The sequence below is a fragment of the Sminthopsis crassicaudata genome, chromosome 4 (genome assembly GCF_048593235.1).
Source record: "Sminthopsis crassicaudata isolate SCR6 chromosome 4, ASM4859323v1, whole genome shotgun sequence".
NCBI lineage: Eukaryota > Metazoa > Chordata > Mammalia > Dasyuromorphia > Dasyuridae > Sminthopsis > Sminthopsis crassicaudata.
This window is the reverse complement of record NC_133620.1, coordinates 342,464,381-342,482,263: the sequence shown is the minus strand read 5'-3', so window position 1 is coordinate 342,482,263 and position 17,883 is coordinate 342,464,381. Positions and strand designations below refer to the sequence as shown.

Genomic DNA, 17,883 nt, shown 5'->3' with positions numbered 1-17,883 from the left:
AATGGCTGGATTCTTTCACAACTCCACCAGCAATGTATTAGTGTCCCAATTTCCCCACATCCCCTCCAACATTTGTCATTATTTGTTCCTGTCATCTTAGCCAATCTGACAGGTGTGTAGTGGTATCTCAGAGTGGTCTTAATTTGCATTTCTCTGATCGGAACTCACAATCTTAAAAAATGCTAAATTAGTGTGTGTGTGTGTGTGTGTGTGTGTGTGTGTGTGTGTGTGTGTGTGTGTAAAATAAAAATTTTAAATTATTTTTAAAAAAACAACTTATAATATGAACAATTTTTATTGAGTGAGGTTAATTGTCTACTTTATTAAGAAGGAATGATTTGTATCCACCACCTGGTGTCTACCAAAATGTGTCTTTTGAAAGTTCTTCTTAGCGGGTCTATACTTAGCTAGCAATGTTACAAGTAGATGGAACAAGACTTCTCAGGCAATTCAAGTAAATACATCTATCCGTGAGTAATGCTGGTCTAGAAATCTACTCCCTAGCAACCAGAACTGTGCTCTTCCTTTCTAAAGTCAACTCTTAAATAATAATGATAATAATAAATGAAGAAAATAATTCATTTGTATGAGGCTTAAAATTTGAAAAGTATTTTAGATACTTTATCTCAAGGCCACAAGGAAAAGGGCAATTTTAATTATGCAGCTAACTGGATTCAAGAAAACAAAAATAGTACACAATAGACATACATGTAGATGTACAAAGATACATATGCATAACAAAACCACAAACATACCTTCACATATATATATGTACGCTCAAAAGCCTATAAACATGCATGTTTACATGTATATATATACATGTATGTTCTTGTTTACATATTTATTTTAGTCAATATTATATAAAAACATATCTACATTTTGAAAATACCAAATTTTGCCAGCATGCTAGTATTTTCCACCTATGAGATTCACAAGTAAGAAAATATAATTTGCTATTTATGACAACTGAAACTCAAAGGAGAAACTTTAGCAAATGACTTCTAAGTCTCTTAGGTAAACTTCTAAAGAAGTCTCTTAAGTAAACTAGAGTAGATGTCCTACACGTGGTACTAAAGAGGAGCTATCTCAATGAAGGAAATAAAATATATGGTATATGAAATAGGATAAAGTGTTTACATTTGAGGAAAGGGAAAAAGCTGTCTACGATAGAGGAAGGGGAGAAAACACTTAACATCCTAATAAGCCTATACTTAATTATTTCTAATCTTTCTTAGATTTAATTTGTCTATTAGTCCCAATGAAATAAAATGAATTATATACTATAACTAGATTATGATCAGGAAATTAGGATATTAATGAAGTGATTGGGAGGAAAAGAAATAAATACCTGTTGTCCCACTGAGAAAGCTTGATTGTTGAACTGTTGGATAAATTCTGCTGCCATCTTGTCAGTGTCATAAGGATTGGAATCAATGCTTTTTTTCTGTAGGAAATCAATCTCAATGGTCATCGTACCAATACACTGCTTTGTCTTGTCAAATGAATATAAGGAAACTAGGGAGAGAAAAAGGCATTTCATTATAGTGACAACAAATACAATATACTTCAAATAACTAAAAATATGCACATCATATAAATATCACAATAGAAATATCAACTGTCTACACAGAATTATCAATGATAATAAAGTAGAATGGAAATAATATAAAGTCCCACCAAGAGATTCCTTTCCTAAATATTAGAGATCAAAAATCTAATGCACAGATTTCCCTCCATTCCTTCTGCCATCTCTAATAAAAAAAAAAAAAAAAAAAACACCTCAGCCCAAACAACACTGTCTCTGCCTTCACTCTTATAGTCCAAAAACTGTATGAATTAAAGAATACCATCATAGGGTAGGCTGTCCACCCCTCTGCCTCTAAGGCAAACAGAAATGATGAAATAAATGTTTGGCAAGATCTTTTGTCCCAAGAAATTAATCCACACATCAAAAATACTTTAAAGCTACTGTAATAAAAGGAAGTTCATCCACTAAGGAATCTGAACTAGATTTAAAGCTTTTGCCCATCACTTAAAAATACTGACTGAGCATGTTCTATATGGTTGGTATATCATAAGAGATGTTGTAGAGTTATTCTCTTCCCCCCGCCAAAAAAAAAAAAAAAAAAAAAAGTGATTTTCTTCATCTTTAAGGGTATACATAAAGTTACAATCAAAACAATTCCTCACAACTCATATCCTAAAACCCTAAAACTGATTTTGATGCTAATTAGTATTTGTTCCCTTTTGTAATTAAGTTGTCATATGATTCCAGAAATCCAAAAATTATCACAGTAAATTTTTTAAACCACAATTATTCTAGGATTACAACTTCAATTTTGTTTTTATGTTATTTGCAATAAAAAATATAACTAAATTACTACACTGATTTCCTAAAGATTCATAAACTATATCATAACAATTCTCATGCTTCAATTATCATATAACTAGATTCAAATGACTCCCAATGTTTTGTTTTGTTTTATTTTTTAAACCTCTAAAACAAACCTTTCCCCTAGGGTCCAATCTATCTGCCTTTTGGATATTTCTAATTGAATGTTCAAATGATACTTCAAATTCAACAAGCTTCAACCTCAATTTAATCCTTAAATCTGCCCTTTTTTCCTCATTTTCATTAATGACATTTTTATTCTTTCATTCACTTAGGCTTGAAAGTTTTGAGTTATTCTTGGCTCTTCCTTCTCTTTCATTGCCCATATAAAAGTAATTGTCAAATCTACTAATTATATCTTTGCAACAGTCCCAGTTGCCCTCTTCTTTCCATTTCCATTGTCACCATTCTGGTTTAGGCCTCATCTTGCTCATCTAAACTATCACTGCTACCTAATTAGCTTTTCTCTATCTCTACTTTTTCCTTGAACCAACTTATCCTTTGCAATCACTACCAAAATAATGATATGATATATGATAATTACTAGGTCTGGTCATATCACTTACTTATTCAAAAAACCTTCAGGAGTGCTATAGCATGGACTAATGGCAGTCAATCTGAAACCAAAACCTAATTTCACAGTATTTCTACTCAAACATTTTGTACTCCAGCCAAAGTGAGTACTGTTTCCCAATCTCATCCTACTCTCTCTCATTTCGAAACCTTTTGTATGCCCATTCCTGGAAAAGATTTTTCCTATAACTCTGTTTGGTAAAGCCTTTCTTTCCCTTGTTTCAGGGTTTGATATAAGTATAACCTTCATCATGAGGCCTTCCTTTCCTTCTTTCCTTCCAATGAATTTATCCTGACATTTTGACCTGTCCTTGGCACCTGACATATCCTAATTTGTATTAGTGAGGTATCTGTCTCATTCTTCCTACTAGAATGTAAATTCCTCTAGAGCGAGAATCTTTAACTTGGGTTTTGATAATTGATTTTCTTTATAATTCTACATATTTTATGCATTTAAAAATTGTATTCTGAGAAAAGCTCCATTGTCTTTAGAGACTGCAAAAGGAGTCCGTGACATAATATAGTCTAGCACTTCAACACAAAGCCTGGAAAAAATTCTCTTCTGTGCCTAAAAACATTCTTCATATAATAGGCATTTATTAAATGATTATTGTTATTGTAAGATATTTTATGTGATATACCACTGTTTAAAAATACATTTGTTCCTTCATCAGACCTTAAGTACCTACTATTTATGTAAAAATCATCATGCCAGGCATCAGATATACAAGATAAAACATGATACAGGTCTGCCCTCAAACAGCTTACATTTTACTGGGGTTGAGGGGAAGGAAGAAGAAATATGGAAGTATATAGGAAATAAAAGTATAAGGTAACATATGACGGATATAAGGAAGAAATTCAGACAATATGACCTAGGAAAATTTAAGGAGTGAGATGACACTTTCAACTAGTGGTAGGGCACAGGGTCATCAGGAAAAGACATGCAGAAGGTAATATCTAAGTTAAGTTTTGAAGGAAAGATTTTTGTATATCTACTGGGCTCCTACATAATTAATTCTATTTTTTTTATTAAAAGCAAACTCTGTTGATGATTCAGTCACTTAGTTAATAAATTTAATATTCAGATTTTCACATCTTCCATATCAAAACAGATTATCAGCTAATTCATAATAATAGCATTTACACACAATAGACATTTAGAACTACATACTACAAAGACAACTCACAAAGACAATTCAGCAAGCAGAAATGAAACTTAAATTAAACATTTCAATTTTAACAAAGTTCCCAAATTTAAACTAAGACATCAAGCTTTGAAGCACCATTAATAATTAAGAACAATGTTCTGACCCCTTTGATCTAAAAATTACAGCCCTCTACCAACGTGAAGCAATTATCAAGAATAAAACAAGGTTAATAAAAGAGAATTAATGAGAACTAAATGGCAAATGACTATCAGAATGACACAAAACAAGAACCCCACAAAAAAAGATTCTCAATACAAAATTAATTTGATTAGCACACATTACTTTTTAATATAGAAAAGTGTTAATTTTTAATAAGAATAGCATTTACTGATTCTGATTTTTAAAAGTTGAAAAAGCTTATGTATTTTTACTGTGCTTTAAATACTAATTTTTAAAATGATGTCTTATGCATATTCTTATGAATACTACTGTTTTTTTCTTTTATCCCTATATTTGCCTTCACAAAGCCACTTCAGATCTTTTCACTTTGTAAGAAACTTGACATTGTATCTGACACTATTCCATGTGAAGGAAACATGACTACAGGAAACCTGTAAAGTCCTGTCCTAACAGAAACCTTTATGTGAAACCTTCTTCCATCAACTTATTCCTAATGTACCTCTCTAGCAAATTTTGGTCCAAGTTATTATTTCCAATCCCTGTCCTTTTTCTAGAAAAAACAAAACAAAACACAATACATGTGATCCACTAGGCAAGAAAACTTGTAAAAATGTTTTATTTTGAACTTAAAACACCAAATAAAAATGTTTCTTCTAAATAAGAAGTAGGAAAGAAAAAGAAGTTTAATGTGAAGTTTAAGTGAATTTCTATTATGTGTAGTTTGTTTTCCTTTTAAATACAAAAGGAATTCTATAAGTAGTGTCTAAAGCTGTCCTGTGTTCATCTATACTTTCTGCTTCTCTTTATTTTCTATTCATATACACTGCCAGTTGGCCTTCTATCGTGTCCTACACCTTCTTTACAATGTTTCAATAATTCTTTTCTCATTTTGGCAACCTAGACTCCTTCTCTAGCCACTTCTCCCTGAAAGTTGAAAGAGTAAAAAGAAAAACAAACTCTTCTAATAAATATTCCTAGTCAAGCAAAACAAATTCCCAATTTGGCCATGCTTAAAAATGCCTCTTTCCATACTTTGAATCCATCACCTCTTTTATAAAGAATTGGTAATAAGTTTTATCATCAGTCCTCTGAATTCATGACTGGTGAATGCACTGATCAGAATTAAGTCTTTAGAACTGTCTTTCTTTACAGTTTGTTGTTATCCAATTAATTGTAAATTTCTGTGATTTAGTCTCCTAATTATCTGACATTTAGAAAAAAGGTGGGGGGGGGAGCAGCTACATGGCATAGTAGATAACAGCACTGGCCCAGGAGTCAGGAGAACCTAAAAACAAATCCCATTTCAGACACTTGACACTTACTAGCTGTGTGATTTAACCCCAAATAACCGCCCACATACATACATACACCCACACACGAAAAAAAGAAAAAAGAAAACTCCCATGTTTGAAAATATAAATTACTATGGAAAGGACTCTTATTTAATAATAAATTTAACAATTAAAAAAATAAAAGATTTGAGGGGGTAATGTGTGTAGTATATCTACTTATGTATAATATATCTTTTCTTAATTTTAGCTTGCTTGGGAGTGGAGGGGATGAAAGGGAAAAAAAGAATAAAGTAAATAAGGTGCACAGAAGAAAATAAAAGAACACTTTATAAGGAAGTAAAGAAAAGATGGACATTCATGAATATAACTTCTACTAATATGTACTTTCTTAAACTGGTAATTGGTTATTATATATTTTGAATCCTCCTTGATGTTCTACTGCGCTCATGACAATGTTTTCTTTTGATTTGTTTATTCTTCTTTGTATTACTTTTCTGTTTTTCTTATTATTTTTTTAAAATAAAAATTAAAAAAAAACTTTTTGTAAAAAATAAAAGGTTCTTCTCAAGCCAGAATCCCTGACCTACAAGCACATAATGCTAATATTTGCTATTAGTTTTTGTTAGGCTTTCTCTAGTAAAGGTTCAGAAATTGCTTTACTACATTGTTCGTCCTTCACTAAAACCATACTAAAATGACCCAAATCATTATGAAAGTAACAGTGGTAGAAACTCTGATAAATCCTCCCACCCAACTGAAAAGAAAATGCTTCAGGTATAGACAGGACGGTATGTCTATCATGGAAGGACAAACCTAGCTAAAATCATCACTATGATGATTTATTTTTTTTCTGACAAGACTATTTCATAAAAAGCCTACATTAGTAGAAAGAAAATCCCTACATTTGAGGAGCAGATGCCTGGCAAGTAGCCATATCCTTGTTAAGAGAATTGAACACTCTGAAGAGTAAATTAAAAAGAAAATATATTACCTGTTTCCTCTGCTCTTAGAATATGCTGTAGCTAAAAATATAGTATCATTTGCCCAATCCAAAACAAGTTTATGCTCAACTATTACATGTTGTCACAGGCATCTCTAGACAATGGTGTTCTTCCCTTATTACAGATCATACACCCCTTAATTAAGATCTTCTGTTTTCTTTCAAGTTCCAAATGCTCCTCTTTGATGTTTCCCTTACTACTAATGATCTTACAATCAATTTCACTGAGAAAATTGTGCTATAGCTCTCCTACCCTTTTCTCTCATAGCCTTCTTCATCCTTCCTAACCAACTTAGGGAAAAATGTTCCATTCTACATGGGAAAGTAACTTCACAGACATCCAATTTTTCCTCCTTAGCATTCCTCAGAGCCTGTATTTATCCATTTCTATAGCCACAACACTCATTTAAGTCCTATTCAATTCTTCAAACTTCTCCCCAGTTTCCCCTTTGAATGAAATTTAGAATCATTTTCTTTAAGATTCACTTTAAGATACAATATCCCCAAGAAATCATAAGAGAGAAAGGACTCACTTATACAAAAATGTAGCAACTCTTTTTGTAGTGGCAAGGAATAAGAAATTGAATGTATACTTATCAATTAGGGAATGGCTAAATAAGTTGGGGTATATGAATGTAATGGAATACTATAATGAGCATACTGATTTCAGAAAAGCTTGGAACAACTGCTATGAACTGATGCTGATTGAAATGAGAAGAACTAGGAGAAAGTTGTACTCAGTAACAAGAAAGATTATGTAACAATCAATTATAATAGACTTAGCTCTTCTCAAGACAATTACAATAAACTTGGGATGGAAAATACCATCTGTAAACTAGAGAAAGAACTATGAAGATTGAACGCAGTTTGAATCATACTATTTTTACCTTTTGTCTTTTTCTTTCTTGTGGGTTTTCCCTTCTGTTCTGATTTTTTTCCCAATATGAATAACATGGAAATATGTTTTTTTCTCTTTTTTTATTATAACTTTTTATTGACAGTTCATATGCATGGCTAATTTTTTTACAACATTATCTCTTGTACTCCATTCCAACTTTTCCCTTCCCTCCCTTCACCCCCTCCCTTAGATGGCAGGCAGTCTTATACATATTAAATATAACATGGAAATATGTTAAAGAAATGAGTGTACATGTATAACATATCAGATTGCTTGCTGTCTGAGGGCGGAGGGGAGAGATAGAGTAAGGGAAGAAGGGAAAAAAAAATTTGGAACTCAAAATCTTACAAAAATGAATGTAGAAAACTGTCTTTACATATAATTGTAAAAACAAAATACTATTATTTGTAGTGCTGAGTCATTATTTGTAGTTAAATTATAGTGCTAGAAAAAATGGCTGAGATAAAAAAATTTTTTTTAAAGAATTACTGTGATGAAACTCAGATAAATACAGTGACTTACATTTGACTCTTGAATAAAATTTGCTATAGAACTAAAGGATTTTAGAGCTAGAAGGTATGAAAAATAATCTAAACAGTCCCTTCACTAGACAGATAAGGAAACAGGCAGTTAAGGAAGAGATTACAGGATTCTTCAGTGTGTATTTTTTCAAGATTCTATACACATTGCAAAACCTACCCTTTCCTTCTGCTAATATGCATTTCAGACTTTTGGGTTCATCACAGCAAACTTATTTCCTGCCCTTCAATTATATTTGTTCCTCTCATGCTCTTATTTATGTTGTTTTCATCTCCCAAACTGTCCTCTGTTATTCTTTCCACCAGATCTTATTCTTCCTTGACCTCAAAATCTTATTAAAGTCCACTTCTTACTGCTCTTTATGAAATGAAGAATATGATAGATTCAAAAAACCTGGAAAGATTCATATAAAGAAAAATGAGCAGATCAGGAAAATACTTTCTATAATAAATAATGATATAAAGGAAAACAACTATAAAAGACTTAGAATCTCAATCAATTCCAAGACTAATCATGATTTCAGAAAACCAATGATGAAGCATGTTTCCCACTTCTTGGCCAAGAGATGATGATGGACTAGGGGTACAAAATGCAACTTCTGTTTTGACATGACTAATACATTGATCTATTTTACTTGACTACATCTGTTACAAAGGAAAATCTCTGTTTTTAAAGTAAGGAGGGAGAGTTGATGGGTAGTGACTGTGATACTGAAACATTAAAAGAACACATAACAGAGAAAGAAGTTCAAAGGAAACACAGAGAAGCAGGCAGTTTTGTTAATATAGTGTTAAATTTACCATACACTTAAAAAACTGCAAATAACCTAAGTTTACAGTTTCATAGATGATCCTCTTTTCACATCTTCTTCTTACACTGTAATGTTCAAGTTTGTTGCTGTTTAAGGTCAAAATGAAAAAAGAAAAACTGTAAAATCTGCTTCTCCCCATACACATACACAAAGAAAATGTTCCCCAACTAAATTCATCTGTCTCCAATAAGATCACTTTCACCCTTATCCTGCCTCAACACTTATTATGCCAGTTAATTCCAAAGAGTTTTATTTGTTTGCCCTTTATGCTTTGAAAAAATTTTTAAATTTCATATTTTTCTCATATATATTCTGTAAACTATATAATATGTGACTGCCCTGCTCCCCATTCAATTATAAACCTAGGAGGTGGGAACTATAGATATTTCTTTTATACTCTGGGCATATAGTATATATAATTTTCTTAACATAGCAAACATCCATTCTTATTGACTGACATACAATCAAGCAAAGAAAAATACTGATGCATTCAGTTCAATAATTTTGGGAAATCATGGAGAAAATAATTTAAGAGCTAAATAATATACTTACCTTCTATTTCTTGTCCAATAGAAAGCCCAGCCCATTTCCTCTATAGAGAGAAAAAAGAAAGCACTTTAGGAAACAAATAACTAATCAAAGTAAAGAAACATGGCAAGAACTTTGTTCCCAGAAAATATACACATTCAACAGAATAACAGTCTAATACATTGCCTATGTAAGGAGGCAGGATGAAGTAGAAGAATAAAGCAAGTGAGGCTTTGAATAACAGTCCTTGTTCCCCACATAATGGTGATGTGATCTAAGATAATTACTTCTCTTGAACTTCCACTTTTTCCCCTATAAAGTGGGGAGAATAATAATACTTAGATTACATATCTCATATACTTACTGAAGATCAAATGAGATAATACCAATAATACTTTAAGATCCTAAAATATCATATAAACATAAACTTTTATAGGATATAATCCATGTATTAATCAGCCCATAATGTAGTTTAGCCTGCCAATTTTCAAAAAGCCAAGTAACCATGTGTTTACTACATTACGAATTACATGAACAGAGAGTCATTCTTCAATCTCTGTACTGTCTAATGCCTTACATATAATAGGCACTTTTAAAATCTTAAGTGATTGAGGAAATTAACATTTTCTTCTGGGGAGGTACCTCAATTTTTATTCAGAGATTATATACTATAATTTACCACATGATCCTTAACAAACAAAATGACCTCATTTCTTTTTATAAAGGAGACTAATAAACAAATAAGAAAGGTCATGAAGGGATATTCAAAATTGATAGAGTAACAATAAGTGAGAAATCATAAAAGTCATAAATTTAGCATTAGAAAACATGATGGAAGTGAAGTAGGTAAAAGTACCAAAAAAAGTTATACCTACTTATGGGATTACTTAGAATCATCATAAAAAAGGTAACTGATAATCAATATTCTGTTTTAAAAGGCAGAACAATATAAAACACATTTTAGAAATATCTTTCAAAAATGTTTGAATAAAATTGCAACTGTAGAATTTTAAAGGGGATAACTTGCAGTTACCTAAAAAAAATTCACTTATACAAAATAGCTGCTGATAATAATAAATGAGGTATTACCCTCATTTTTTGAGTATGTTCCCCGAATCAGTGATAAAAGAAGGGGTATAAATGATTCTACCTATAGTCATTATTTACCTTTAATCTCATAAGAAGAAATACTTTTTTCATGTATCTAACTTAAAAGTGATGGTATGAATCTGATATGTGTTATCTTTAAATCAACACTAACAGATTTTTTGCTAGTAGTCTTAAGTCCAAAGCCAATAAATAAATTACAAATCCTGGATTTCATTGGCATATGAAACTCTCCTATCAAGGCAGATGAGCAAACGTTCTAAAAAGTATAATCTTCAGCACATGTGCAAAACTTTTTGTAGTAGTTAGAAATAAGAAATTGAGTAAATGCCCATCACTTGGGGAATGGCTGAGGGAAGTAAGCAAAACATGGTATAAAGTAACAGCAAGATTATGTGATTAACTATGATAGACTTAGCTCTTCTCAGCAATGTGGTGACCCCAGACAATTTCAACATACTTGGGATAGAAAAAGCCATTCACATTCAGAGAGAACTATGAAGACTGAATGTAGATAGCATACTATTTTCACTTTTTTTTAAAACTTTTTTTTTCCTCATTTTTTCCCCTTTTGGTCTAATTTTTCTTTCACAGTATGACAAATATGGAAATATATTACAAATGATTGTACATATATTTAGCCTACATCAGGTTGCTTGCTTTCTTGGTTCTATGGAACATAAAGGAGAGGAGAAAAATTTAGAACACAAAGTCTTACAAAAATAAATGTGGAAAATTATCTTTATATGTATTTGGAAAAATAAATATTATTGAAAAAAAGTATTATATTTGTATAGACTATATCAGATTGCTTGCTATACTGGGGAGAGGGAAGGTAAGGGAGGAAGAAAGGAAAAAATTGGAACTCAAAAATTTTACAAATATAAATGTTGAAAACTATTTTTACACATAATTAGAAAAATAAAATTATATTGAGAAAAAAAAAAAAGTACACAGAGTCTTCAGAGTTGCCTGGAGGCACTGAGAGGTTAAGCACCTTTACCCAGGATCACACAGCTGGAATGAATCAGAGGCAAGAACTGAAACAAGCTTCCTAATTTGGAAAACAGTTCTCTATCAATACTCATGCTGCCTTTAGATCTCATTGATTCTGATGTTAGGTCTCTAGTAATCATACCACACTGTCTTTCTTAAGCAATGAATAAATAATACAAACAATTATTCTGGGTTTAGAAAAATAAATTATATCTACAAACTGGTTTAATTTTTTCCCCCAAAGAGCTCAATTTAACAAACCACAATATAATAGAAGGAACAATAAATATAGGGTTAGAGGACCTGAACTCAAGTCTTGATTCTCCTTCTTACTCTCTGCATGACCTGGGATACCTTCCTCATCTGCATAGCTAATCTTTCAGATCCCTTCCAGCTCTAAATTCTCTGAAAACTTTTTCACACAGTTTAGGAAACAAAAATTGGCAACATGGATTATTTAATCTTTCACAGCCTTTCTCCACATTCTAGACAGATGGACTGGCCAGAAGGAAAAGAAAGGTCAAAATTTCAAGTCTGGGATAAAGATAATATTAAGAGCAGTTAGCATTTATAAAGAGTCTCAAGCTTTTTAAAATGCTTTATCTCATCTGGTCCTTATTCACTGTGAAATAGGTATATCTCTTTTACAAAAGAGAAAACTGAAATTCAAAGAGGTTATGCCTTGCTTCAGGTCTGCCATCTAGTAAGTGCCAGAGGCAGGAAACAAAACCAGTGCTCTGGAATTGGAAGACCTGGGTTCAAATCTCATCTCTGACACTTGCATCTTGTATAATCATTGGAGTCTCAGTTTACTTCAAAGGCCTCAATTTCCTCATCTGTAAAATGAAGGCCCTAAGGTTCTCTAGAGTCCTAGGGCTCTGAATATGATTAGGACTCTCTTGACACCATATACAGCATTCCTGACTCTTGCCCTCTAATATTAATCACTTCTGATTAATATCCAAAGCACAGTGAAAGAAGTCATTATTGGAGGATTGGAAAACCCAAGATATTTATGTGCTTGAGCATCACAGATCTTTGTAATGAACTACATTCTGCTCAAGTCTTACCGTTAATCAGTTAACTCCTAGTTACCTTTCACTTCCCCACCCAGATTCTTTTCTACCAAATTATCCTTTCATGATATCTTCTGGTTCTCTAGATTCCAGAAGCCAATTCATTAAAACAAATCACAATAAAGGTGTCTCACATAAGACTTCTCATTGCCTTGTAACACAACAAGCTACTGTAAGTCATTTATCACAAAATAAGAGCCTCAAGGATGCTCTAAATCAGGTATCTTATAGTCAGATGTTCACAGGTGACTGAGCAATTTTAGCCTCCCAATTTATATTCAAGAACATTCTGTTCAGATAAATAGGTTTCCCTTTGTTGAAACAAAATGTAACCAAACCGGCAAGTCTTTGCAAAGAAAAATAAAGATTTAGAAATAGCAGTACAAGTAATTTATGGATAGAAATTTTCTTTTTAGATGCAATTTGAGTTTGAAACTATTGCTTTAAGTCACAGTTCTCTCTCTCTCTTCTCTCTGTCTCTCTCCCCCCCTCAAACACTCTCTCTCTCTCTCTCTCTCAGTCTCTCTCAGTCTCTCTTTCCCCCTGTATCTGTCTCCATCTCTGTTTGTGTCTGTCTGTCTCTCTCCCTCTCTTTCCTCCTCCCCTTCCTCTCCCTCTCCCTTAGTCTCCATCTCAGGTCAAACTGGGTCTTAAGGCTAGTGTTAGACTGATCTGATTTACCCACATTTGCAGATCCTCTCCAACCTGTCACCTACCTATTCCCTTGCCCAATTTCTCAGAAGGTACAGAATAGATTAGTCTCCTTAAGTCTGTGAAACTCTGAAGTACAGGATAGAACAGAATAGTTTGAGGTCAGAATTCATGCACACTAAAGTAATCCTAAAATGTTTAAATAAAACATCTGCCAAAAACTCTGAATAATCCTGGAGCTGGTCCAGATCTTAGGTTTTTTTTTTATTCAACTCTGTCCACCAGGTAGCTCTCATATATTAAGGCTGCTTGCCTTTTAAAGATACAAGCTAAAATCTGGCACTAACCAGCAACTTGAAGAAGCATTTAGTTAGTCAATAAATATTTATTAAAGCCCCTAAGTGTCATAACCATGCTATGTGCTGGAAGCAATTGCAATGATATCCATCTGACCATAAAAATAATGTGACTTGTTACAAGAACAGCAATAAAAAGGTCAAAGTTTTAGAGTTGTTATAATAGTAAATTCAGAGTGTCTTTGGTTACTAAGAGAGCCCAATCAGACATGTGGATTGAACACTGATTTAAAAATCATATTGTATTGTGTAGTTTTACATAACAACTTTACATTATATTACATAATTTTAGGAGATGAGACAATAAGAAAATTGCTGTTTTAACTTCTATATTACTTTGAGTATTAATACTGGACTAACTTGATAAAAAGGGCTTCCTGCTTCAATGATCTAAGTCAATTAGCATAATGGCAAAAGTAAAAGGTAGAAAGAGAAAAGATCATGGAAAGCAAAGATACTTAGGATGGTCATGGCAAAAAAAATTCCTGGAAATAAAGAACTTTGTAACATAGCACCCACTTGTATATTCTATTTGAATCAGAAGATACAAGATGACATCTAGATAAAAAAAATATTCTGCCACTATTTTCAAGCATTCTTGGAGACAATATGTGAATATCAGTATTACCTGGGGTAAGCTGAATGCAATACTGCCTGGAACAACCGATGAATGAGTTCTCAGTGTAAACGTGTATCTGTGATTAGGTGAGGTCCTCACAATCACATGTCTAAAGGAAAGAAATATTGACAATATTTCATTTTAAAAGAAAATGAAGTGAGGACCCCTTCCTCAGAATGTTTAATTAACAAATGGATTTTATGGAATACCCAGAGTATATATGACATTTTACCAGATGCCCAAATGAAAAAGAAAACATGGAATTTTTCAGTATTAAATCAACAACAGAAAGATTTTGGCAGGGCAATAGAGTACATTTTAATGATTATGCTCAAATTCATTACAATTAACAATTTATAGAGACTTCCTGTTCTCTATGTAAATCAAAAGGCTGGGGGGATACTCCTCTTTTATCCTTAAGGTTAAATAAAAAAAGATAAGAATTTCCTCCCAACTAAAAAGTGCTTTTCACTTAGTCACAAATTTAAATTGTAATTTTATTCTATTTCAAACTGTACAAATCACATGAAAGACTAGGAGAACAGGCAAAATTATGGTACATAAAAATATAATGAATCTAAATAGATTACAGTGCCCATTCATAAAAATGTCAAGTAAATCCAAGCAACTGATTTTCAATAATTTCCTACATCTAGAAGATTGAACAAGGCAAGAAGTCAGACATAATATTAGAGAATTTAAGTTATGCTCATTTTATGAAAAAAAAAAAGCATTGACTTACTATTTCTTCCTGTTATATTTCTATGATTTAGACCAACATCTTTCACATATGCTACAATAAATCCAAAATGGATACATGATCTGAATATTAAAGATCATACCATTAAAAAAAATTTAGCAGAGAATCACGTCAAATACCTTCCACTATTATAACTAGAAGGCAAATTCTTAACCAACAAGGAACAGAGATCATTAATTTTACCTCCCCCCCAAAAATGAATTCCTAATATGTAAGATTGAAAAGCTTTTGTAAAAAGCAAAATTAATGCAAGTAGGGTAAAAAGATATAGTTAACTAGATAAAAAAATTCATATTTAATATTTCTGGTGAGTTTAACATCCAAAATATATAGATAACTTCATAGAAATCAATAAGACCAAAAACCTTTATCCAAAAAATAAGTGGTCAAAGGATATGAATAAGCAGTTCTTAAAAGAAAATTTACAAAATATTAACCATGATAAAGAATGGTTCCTATTACTACTAATAAGGGAAACACAAATCAAAACAATTATGAGAATTTCAGATGACAAAGGTAACAGGTTTGTGGAAAGAAAAGTATTTAATTTGTTATTGGTGGAACTGCTATCTGGTCTTACCATTCTGGAAAGTAATTTGGAATTATGCAAAGAATGTGACTAATATGTTCATACCCTTTGACCCAATAATTTTACTTCGAGGCATATATCAATGACAAAAAGGAATACCCCATATGCAACAAAATATTTATAGGAAACTTTTTATAATAGTAAAGTTTAAGTAGAAAAAAAAAGCAAATACACATCAACTAGGGAAAGTTTGTAATGTAGTAATGACACTCAAATGAAATGTAATGTTACTGTGCTTTCAGAAAACTAAGTATTTTTAATACTGAGAAACAAAGGAAACACTAAATGAACTAATGTAAAACAAAGCAAACAATCAGCAAAACACTACACACAATGTGTACAACAACATAAATAGAAAAGAACAATAATCAAAATGAAGGCTAAAAAACTGTAATTGCCAAGCATAATCCCAGAAAAAGAAGATACTTCCTTCCACGTCTTTGCAGAGGCTAGACAGGTACTCTATTTCCTTAAGGTTAAATTACACACACACACACACACACACACACACACACACACACACACACAGTCTATGATGAAGACTTTCTGGAAATAATGTTTATTTTTGCTAAACTTTTTAACTCCTTGTAGTCTTTTGCTATAAGGGATTGCTCTCTGAAAGAAAGAAAATGCTAAGTTGAAAATGTAAGTGATGTAAAACAAAGGTATTGATACAAATTATTTTTTAAAAGATTTCTAAGATTTTTTCCCATAGAAATTTCATTTTTTCCAACAAGTATTTCTTCTATTTTCTCATGTTCCAGAGACTTTATTATATGTAAACTAACTCCCCCATAAATATGGAGCTCTGATTATTTAAAATGGCAGGCTTCCTGTGGCAAATTTTGCCTTAGAATCAGAGTTTAGGGATAGAAGAGACCTTAGAAATCTAGAAATCATATATGCCAAATTCATTTTATAACTAAGGTAATACTGGTAACATAGAATACTACAACAGCACTGGAGTTGACAGGAGTGAAGGTACAAATACTTCACATCTCAGTGTCTTTCTCTGTAAAATAACTCAAGTGACAAAATTGTAAATCAAGTGTAAAATTTGACTCAGGTGACAAATTCTATGGCACAAAGTTGAAAGCAAGATTTGCCACAAATAATGACAAATGCTATGAAATTGAAATACTTATTTATTAATACTTTACAGACATGTCAAATGTTCTATGTGCAGAAGCCTAAAATCAATACGAGTTTTAGAATAAAGGATTTCATAACTTTGGGAACTGAGTAGGAGAAGCCAGATATAACTGACAGGCTAGCAACAATTTTTAATTTTTTAAAATGTTATTTGTAAAAGATCTTGTGTTGGGGGTACATCTTCCGGTTCACATGCTGCAAAGGTTTTGCTACATATGAAACACACACACACACACACACACACACACACGACACACACACACACACACACACACACACACACACCTATCAGTTTGGTTATCATAAAACAATATAAAAACTCCATATTTATGCCTCTACATAATGTACATTTTGTTGTTGTTGTTTAGTTATGTCTGACTTTTTGTGATTCCACATTTGGGGTTTTTCTTAGAGATACCAGAGTAATTTGCCCATTTTCTTTTCTCAGACCATTTTACAGATGAAGAAACTGAGGCAAAGAGGGTCACACGGCTAGTAAGTGTCTGAGACTGTATTTGAAGATTTGAAGAACTTCAGGTTCTATCCACTGTGTCCACATATGCTTATGATTAAGAAAATGTTTAAATTAAAACTGAAACCAAACAACTCTTGCCCACATCTCTGCTACTTCCCCTCCTAAAGAAATGCAGGAATAAATGCATTTCCAATTTCCTCAGGTCAAAAAGGGCAACATCCAAAAGTTTCTAAAACAGTCCATATAAAGTTTTGTTTTCTGTATTATGATTACTCACAGGCCAGACTGGAAATCCTTTTTCATTGACAACTGCACAGTTGCTCAATGACAACTCGTCTGTAGGGCATCTTGCTGCTTGCATAGACTACATTAGAATAAGGGAGAAAAAGGTCATGAAAATGTCATATTCTTTCCTAATATTATTCTCAGTCAGACATATAACAAGTAAATTCAACAATTTTATTCAACATTAACTATTGATTAAAAGATATTACTTATACTGAGAGATTGTTTAATTCAATTAGTAATTTCTATTCCAGGAACAATCTAAAATTCTGGGAAGAGAAAGTGAAAAAATCAAATAGTCCTTGATATCTAGTACCAGGAGATGGCACTGCACACAAATACAAAATAGTTTGGGGGAACACTAACAATTGGGAGAACAGTCAAGGCTTTTTTGTGGGAGATGATTCTCAAGCAAGGAATTTCAAAGAAGAGACAATATTTAAGACAAAAGA

General features: G+C 32.2%; 1 protein-coding gene across 2 annotated transcripts in view; it reads right to left on the bottom strand.

Annotated features, from left to right (window-relative positions):
* The window catches only part of NSF (N-ethylmaleimide sensitive factor, vesicle fusing ATPase), a 192,112-nt gene that overhangs the window by 147,902 nt on the left and 26,327 nt on the right, over positions 1-17,883 (bottom strand). The window contains exons 2-6 of one of the 2 annotated variants that reach the window (XM_074260998.1): positions 17,433-17,510; positions 17,300-17,307; positions 14,180-14,279; positions 9,390-9,429; positions 1,349-1,515 (exon numbers count right to left, since the gene is read on the bottom strand). In XM_074260998.1, the coding sequence (XP_074117099.1) occupies positions 1,349-1,515; positions 9,390-9,429; positions 14,180-14,279; positions 17,300-17,307; positions 17,433-17,510 (393 nt within the window). Of the gene's footprint in view, positions 1-1,348; positions 1,516-9,389; positions 9,430-14,179; positions 14,280-17,299; positions 17,308-17,423; positions 17,511-17,883 lie in introns of both variants that reach the window. The other variant, XM_074260997.1, reaches the window with a different exon arrangement.